The sequence below is a fragment of the Populus euphratica genome, unplaced genomic scaffold (genome assembly GCF_000495115.2).
Source record: "Populus euphratica unplaced genomic scaffold, PopEup_1.0 scaffold287.1, whole genome shotgun sequence".
Lineage (NCBI taxonomy): Eukaryota > Viridiplantae > Streptophyta > Magnoliopsida > Malpighiales > Salicaceae > Populus > Populus euphratica.
The window spans coordinates 297885-306491 of NW_011500095.1; the positions used below are offsets into that span (position 1 = coordinate 297885).

An 8607-nucleotide genomic window follows, 5' to 3' on the forward strand; every position below is an offset into this window, starting at 1 on the left:
CTATCAAATGACCTCTCTTGGATGGTCCCACTAGAAGAAAAAAAAATATTGAAACAATTTTGGTGTTATGGTTTTTTTTTAATCCTATCTTTTGATGGTAATATTTTCATTGAAGTTTTTATAGTGAAATTAAGCTTCTGTTCTTAATTTGATTGAAATAAGTTATTCATGAACTGTGATTAAAAGGTTCATGATGAAGAAGTAAAATTGATTCTATTTATATATTATCATTATAATAAAAAATAACAATTGATTTAACAAGTTAACTCTATAATTTATAAGAGTTTACCAGGTTAAATTAAATTAATTTTTGATCGTGTAAAAATTTTGTTTAACTTATTTTAAAAATAATTAAAATAATTTTTTTTAAAAAAAAAAAAGTTAAAACCACACTAATAAATTCAAATCAATTCTAATTAACTCATCTAACTTGAATTAATTTATTAACTACTATGTAAAATAACTTTGCAAAATAGGCTACTTTAAATAGATTCAGGAAGAAATGCAAATATATATATATAGTGACTAAAAGAAAGTGCCATGGATCATGGTTTTACTTTTGCCTCCATTGATCCATACAAATGTGTTGATAAATAGCTTTGGGAACCGACCTTTCTAAAGATGGAGCTTTAGGTGGGCCAACGTGTAGATGCTTTCCAGGTAGGGCTCTCGTGGTGTTGGGACCCACTTTCAGCCGTCTGATGTGCCACGCTTGATCACAGTCACTGATCTGATCATGTCTTTTCAAAATATAGATCTATACCGAGCACCCCCAAATCATATAATTCCAAACCACCCCTCCTCAACTCTCAAAGACCTAAAAATAAAAGGCCATTCTACGTGTACTTGCCACTCTATCCATGTCTTGCAAATATTGGAATTTGTTTTTGTAAAAAGATTTTAGTTTAGTATCATCTATGATCTTCACGTTATGGAAGTTGGAAAAAATAATTTTTTCATAAATTTATTATGGATGTGTATTGCTTTTATTAGCATAAAAAGCAGAAAATATGTATATATAAAAAAACAAAAACAATTTTTGATTAGAAAGATAGAGACAATGATCTAAAATAAATATTTTTATGATAATTTTGGAATGATTTTATAAGAAAAATATCTTTTTTTTTTAATTTTAATTATAATATACACATTTGAGTTGATCAGGTATAATTCTAATTCTATTTCTATTATTCTGAAACAAAGATATTCACGAGGTAGTTCATCATGTTCAAATATTTACAATAAAAAAATATTGAATTTTTTTTAGGTAGGCTTTGAAATGAGAAAAGAAGAAGAAGGAGGAGGCTGGAATATCAACAAAAACTTATTATTAATCCACCCGATTCAATAGTACTAATTTTATTTTGGGTCTCGGGACAATAACAAAATAGCACTCGAATAGTTAAAAATAAAATAATATATATTTAAAACAACTTAAAAAATGACATTCAGAAGGAATAGGTAAATTTTGAAGCAAGAAAAAAAAAATTAAAACTCTCACATCTTAATATAAATTCATATCCATGGTGATCAAGAAGCTTAAAAAACTTTGGTGCTTTGAAAAATAAAAAATAAAAAAGACGACTTTTGTGGTTAGAAGACCATAAAAGTTGGTGTTAACGAGTATGTTACTCTCATATAAATGCAGAAAAGAAATGATGGACAGACAGATATATATATATATATTCGCAGCTTGAAAAGTGTCATTATGAGATTTTGCATATGACAATTCATCATCTTGTACCCTATGGAGGAGCTGCCATTAAACCACAATGTCTATTGTTGGACACCCCTCCTATCATATGATATTATAATAATAATTATTATTATTTAAAATATTTTTTATTTAAATAATATTTTTTTATTTTGAAAATTATATTTTTAATGTTAATACACCAAAATAATCTAAAAATATTAAAAAAAAATTAATTTTAAATAAAAAAAACCCTCAAAAGCTTTGGAAATGCGCGGCCAGCAGCGCCTTCCAAAGTAGCTCTACTATGTCTATTATACAGTGTTACTATGGATCCAAGATTGATGTTGGCCATGCATGTATTTTGCTTTATTACTCGTTATGTATATTTAAGTTTAATAATTTTCTTTAATTCGTGACATTAGAGAATATTGTTTAGAAGTGGGTTTTTCATCAAGTAAATCATGGATGTATTCTTCTGTTATTTTATTATATGAATCTAAAATGATATATTTTCAAGATTTTTTTTAAAGAGAAAAGAAAAACAAAGTCATTTGAATGTTTTTTAAAATATAAATTAGGGTTTAACAAGATCATAAATTTATTTCTTGATCCATCAAATTTGACAAGGTTAGTTCTATTAAAAAAAAAAAACTCAACTGGGTTAGGTCTAAAGCTAAGCACATGAATGAATTGATCCACCAAGTTTAATAACAATATTGTTGTTGAACGTAAAGAGAAATTAAATCATAGTACAGAATAGAATAAGAGGAGGGTTGCATTTCCCATGTACATGTACACACTGTAAAGTGATAAAAGAAAAGTTGATGGAGAGATGGGAGGATGGTAGGTATCCCCGAAAATGGGACCCCATGAGATTTTGAGCCGCTAACCATTCTTTCAACAAATAGAACATGCATGTCACTTGCATCTTTTTTACATATTAATATTATGGAGTTAATTATCATTTAAATTTTTAATAACTTCTAATTTTATAACACTAGAATTAATATTTTTTAAAAAACAAATAAAAAATCTGACTAATTAAGTTATATCTTTTAAAATTATACAACTTTAGATCTCTTAATATTTACATGAGCATCCTAATAGACATGTATTGTATAGCATATAAATAAATAAATAATGGCATGTTTAATTGAAGAGATATTCATGGGGATATTAAGTAAATTTCTCCAGCATATTTAAAGTGAATTTTCATATTTTTAAACCAGAAAATATATATAAAAAATATCCTTAAACTATAATTCCCTCCCTTTAAAATGCCTTCCTTTGCATGTGTGCACCATTAAGGCCAGGCAAGCCTGGCATTGATTGGAGAGAGAGAGATTCAATAGTATAATGGGTCTTTATCTGCTATAATTATCTTCTGTTTTTTTGGCTGCTAAGATTCCAATAAGGTTGGTATAAGCAATTTTCAAACAGACTTTCAATGCCATCTCAGGAAACTTTCTATCAGGTAGGTGTACGCATGACACAAGCGTGCAGCTCTTCCAAGCACGCAATATATAGGAAGCTAACAGTAACTAGTCGAGAAGCAGCTTCTTCTGGACACAGTTTTTTTCAAGTTTAGAGACTTGCAGTTCTTCCTTCTCTCATGATTCACCAAATCTTGTAGGCAGCGTCTGATTATTGTTTGGGATATATGTATATATATATATATATAAAAAAAACCCAGTGAGAGATGACATGTTTCTCGAGAAGAAAACTCACTCCAAAATTATAACAAAAAATTATTTATTTGTCCATGTTTCTTGTTATGAAATAGCAACCAAAACGTAACTTGATGAATCAAAAGATAAGAGAACAGTCATGAACTAAATAATTGCTCTACTGAAAGGAACATCCAGCTCGAGAGGGACCTCCATTTGGAGAGTGGCCCAGGGATTGCTTTACGCTGCCAAATCTTCTGCTATAACTTGGCAATCTACCTGGTCAGCATATAAAGTGTTAATAAAAGAGCAGGATAGCTCCGACAGGATACATCAAAGGAAGGTTCCAATTAGCATAAGTTTCCACATTCGAAGTTACGTAAGTTTCCACCACTGTTGACTGTCAGCTTAGCTGAATCTGTTTAGCTTTTAAATCCTTTAAAGTTCCCACCATATATGATGGCTATCAAGTAATACACACTAAACCCTCCAGAATAAAGAGAGAAAAACATCGGATTGCTCAGCCCACTAGATAAGAGCGTTATTGGTTCGTCCAATCGCAGAAAAAAGATGGAAAAGATACAAAGATTAAGCATTGCCTAAAACATTGAGCGTCATCACACACTACTAGTAATTGATTTGATTGCATGCCATTATATCTCTTGGATAGCATGCTGAAAGACAGGCGTCGCGCAATTTTACAGGGAAAGCACGTTATTACCACCAGCAGTGTGGAAAATTTCTCCAACGGTTACGATAAAACTAGTATTCAATCTAAATACCATAATAACGATTCACTGGTTCTTATAATTGTTAAAACTCTTGCCAACATGCAGCCATTGAGTGAGCAAAATTCCAGTAAGAATCCATGAAAGAACAGGGGAGCCTCGTTGAGCAGAAACTCGAGTGGCAGCTAACTCCTGTTGACAAATGTTCAACTGATGAGTTTTTTCAACGCTGCTTCAGCACGCTGCTCGAATTTTGGTAGGGCCCATTCATGCTGAATTATATCAAGGCCGTCTTTCTCAGCACTCAAGTTCTGAGGAGAAAGCAAATAGACAAGATTACAAGTCAATAGTTTTTGCTCAACATTATACATACAAATGGCATTTATCGAGTTAAGAACATGAAAGAGAGTTATACAGTCCTAAATGAGGCACATCTCATACTACAACCATACATTTAACTGATTACAAGGCAAGGCCAGTGAACATTCTTGCCAAATAAATTTAAATAAAGTACAAATCAGCCCCAACAATTCCAATCCCTTTGGAAAATGCAATGCTATATTCACACCTTTCCAGATTTGCCATTCCTGGTCTAAATTTCAACTAGCAAAAACAGGGTCAACTGTCTGTCAGGGTCCCATTGGAAAGATTCTCACCAGTAACAAATCAAACCCCTAAACGTGCACGAGACATTTCTAAAGTAGTGAAGAAAAGCAAGCCAATGCTGCTCAGAAAAGCTAGCTAGTAATTATGTTGACATGCTTAGCAAATTTAAAACGAATTAAAGTAAGCTTCATGAAAAGCCCCACATGCCTAATCATGTATACCTATGACCCAAAACTTAGAAGTAGCATAGCAGCTGCCACATGAAGAGCAAAAGATTGACCAGGGCAGCAAAATGACGGCAGCAGCCAAAAGAGAGGCAAGCCAAGTAGTGAATGAAAAGAGACAATCTTGTTCACCACCCTTTCTCCTGAACCAAGCAAGGCCTAACTGTACAATCGACCTCATATTATTGTTAAGTTGCCAGACATGCATTAATCCACAGCTGACCAAAACCAACCTGACACGGCAAACCTAGGACCAGTACTGAGAAAATTAAGCAGGCCAGAGGCAACTTCTAGGCTGTCATTGTCATCTCTATTACTCAGTGAATTAAAGATTCCTACCTGCAATATTCCTTTTTACAATCCATCAATCAAATCAGTCTTAATCACAGCCCACTAGTGCCAGCAAAGAGCTTTATTATTTTGAAGGAACATTTGATAACAAAACGAGCTCTATAGACCAATAATCTCTTGGTAGATGAAATTCACAATTTATCACAAAATATGAGTCAATTTCAAGAGCCTATTGAAATCTTTAAATAGACACAGTATACTCTTTCTTTATCAACAACTTCTTAAATATAACAGGGGGCTCATAGCTAATTCTATTATAAAGAAATCTAAGAACCGATATCAATGATAGAAGGACTTCCTTTGCCCCCCAAACCATTTGATAACAGGGGATTCATAGAAATCTAAATATTGACTTTTCCCAGAAGGGAAAAACATAAGGAGAAAAAAGGCAAGCTGCATAACAGAAAGTTTAGCCTACTGGAACACAAAAACACTCAATATGATAGGCAAAGCCTGCAGCTGATATAACATGAAAAGGTGCTATTAATGACCCCCAACATCATATGGTATTTACAGACAACATTGACAAAAGGCAAGACACAATGAAGAATCCACCCCTGTACCAGCTACCTAAACACCAGCACCTGTGCTCGGCGTGGAAGCAATCTACTTCTAAAGAGTCCTTCAAACCCCATCAAGAACTCATAAAAAGACTTGATGGTCTTGCTTGGTTGGTACATAATAGACACTTGTTGCCTCCAGCACCAAATCACCGGTTCAAATTTTAGTTGTACTTATAAATGTTTGAACTCTCCAACTTGCTATTGGTCAAAAAGTTTCTTAATTTCTTTTACTCATTGAAATAATAAGATTTACATGCATAGTTAAGATGGTGCAACTAGCATTTCAAACAGGACAGCTTGATTCAACTCTTAACCATATATCTATTCAGATCTGAGGTGCTAGTAAAACCACTGAATCTAAAGATTTTGTGCATGACAGAATTATAAAGATGTATCATTGCTTTGATTCTTTCTATACAGAGATAGTAGCACAATTAAATAAACAGTTACTACTTAATTAAAAAGCTGTGGTGTCCCAGTGGCAGGGGCACAACCTTGGCTGAAAGTTAGTTTTAGGACAGTAAAATAGAAACCAGCAAATCAACATACAAAGGGATTTCTTTGACTAATAACAGTCATATTGTAATTGATGTACCAAGGACATTATTAATAACTAAATCAGTTCAAGAAGATCATGTGCATCAGTTTTAATTTTTCAAGCTAAAAGCTCAATAGAGAACCAGTTAAGTTTGTACCTTTGTTGGATCCATACCAAAACCACTCATTTGCATCATACGCTGTGTATCATCCATGGCTGCATTATAAATATCATATCTGAGCATCTAGAGAGAGTAAATCCAGAAATCCTAAATTATGCAAAACTCTAATTCATGCTTCTAGATTCTTGCACCAACGATTTTGCAAGAGAAGCAAGCAGCATGCAGATTCTCAGTTAAAATGGATATAACCATGAAAATTTATAAAATAATACTAACCATTTTCTTCACCCAGAATGAGACTAAATAAACCCCTTAGTCCAAACAAATTAAGGAAATACCTGCAAAAGAAAGTGATTGTGGATAATTAGAGTTATTAAACTAGGCAAATGTCCAGAAATTCTCTAGAAAAAGCTTTTCAACAGTTCTTTTGAAGTACAACTTCTCATTCATAAATGCGAACATACCATGACCGACTGCTGACATAGCTGACATCCACGGTGCTCAAATCAATCCCATTTTGCAACATTGATCTGAATCTCTGAGTCAGTGGAAACGGTATCTTGGCTGCAGGGAATAAGAGATCATTAACAAAGTCGTAAAGATCAAATCGAGTAGAAATTTAAGATCAAAAAAGGTTATATATTATCTATATAAAAGTATTAAATGTATAGATAAGCCATAGTAAGGCATCAAGGACATAAAACATAGTTTAAGAATCAAAAGGAAAAAAATAGTGAAAAAAAGAAAGAAAAAAAGAAAACTAACCTGCAACAAATCCAGAGAAGAAAAAGTTGACCCATGCGAAGGTAAGGGTCTGGCCAGAAGGAAAAAAATAAGAAACCACCAAGTCAATTATCTTGTTTGAATAGACATGTCAGAGAACGACAATAAGCTATTGAACAGTTAATACCTGGGGTATAATCATAGAAAGGTTTTTCTTCATCATATCCATAGCCATATTTGGGTCGGAGAACATTTGTGCTTGTGGATTTTGACCTTGGCCCTTAGGAACATGCAATAATCCATTTTCCTAATAAAAAATAATAAACTTTCACGTTAGCATCTGACCTTCTAAAAATAAAAACTTAAAGCTAGCATCAGGATTATGCACCCTAAGTAAAGCTCCGAAATATCAAAACTGAAGAGCACAAAGAAAGTATGGCAACCTGGCATATATCCAAAACCCATCTAACTCCTTATAAAAATCAATATGAATCATGTCAAAACTATTTGGAAATTTAAGAAAATATATTTCAAGTTTACCATCAATCAGAATCTCAGCTTCAACCAACTTTAAGAAATACACCACAACTAACCACAGAATCCACTGAATCCCAAATCTCTTTTACAATTACACTAGTACAAAATTAGCCACAAAGCATAACGAATTTAGATAATTCCACAAAAAATAAAAAAATCCAACATTCAATCACCCAAAATCAAACAAACCAAAAACAATAAAAATAAATCAAAACCTCATTGCTAAAATAAGCCCTTCGTGCTCGAAAAGACTTGGAAGGTATAAAGTTAGCACCAGCTCGCAAGTTCCTAGCTCTTATAACAACTTGCCTGCAACAAAATCACAAAAAGAAACAAACTTTAACACTAATCAAGATTTTCGTTGTTTTTCAATAACGTACAAAAATAAATCGCCGAAGCTATCAAAAATCACAAAAAGAAACAGAATTTAGCACTAAACAGAGAATTCATGACATGGGTTTTCAATGACTAGCAAAAATACACCAAAACCAGCACAAAAAACAACATAAATCCCAAAAGGAGACAAACTTTAGCACTTAACAGAGATTCTGTGACCTGGGTTTTTGATAGCTTACCCTTCTCTAACAACTTTAGCATCTGGGTTTTGCTGAGATCGCATAAGCTTTGAAACAAAGTAACGAAGAATCCCAATAAGAATCATCACCACTGTTAATGGGATCAGTACCCAATCTCTTATAGCTGTGTCTAACACTAGATCTTCTGCCATTGATTTGTTGATTGGACCACACCAAAACCAGAAACAAAAATTTGATCTTTAGAGTGATTAATGTTGTCTTTGTTCTTTGGTTCTGGTCTCTGTGTATTTATCAGTTTGGTTTTGATCGAAGGTGAA

General features: G+C 32.9%; 1 protein-coding gene across 1 annotated transcript; it reads right to left on the minus strand.

Annotated features, from left to right (window-relative positions):
* Nucleotides 1–3892: 3892 nt before the first annotated feature.
* On the minus strand, nucleotides 3893–8607 carry LOC105109277 (ER membrane protein complex subunit 3-like). Its single transcript, XM_011003924.1, has 8 exons — nucleotides 8330–8607; nucleotides 7970–8063; nucleotides 7405–7524; nucleotides 7260–7308; nucleotides 6959–7058; nucleotides 6771–6832; nucleotides 6531–6589; nucleotides 3893–4402 (listed from the first exon to the last, which is right to left on the minus strand). Exons 1-8 carry the CDS (start codon nucleotides 8479–8481, stop codon nucleotides 4298–4300), a joined length of 741 nt encoding a protein of 246 aa, XP_011002226.1. The 5' UTR covers nucleotides 8482–8607; the 3' UTR covers nucleotides 3893–4297.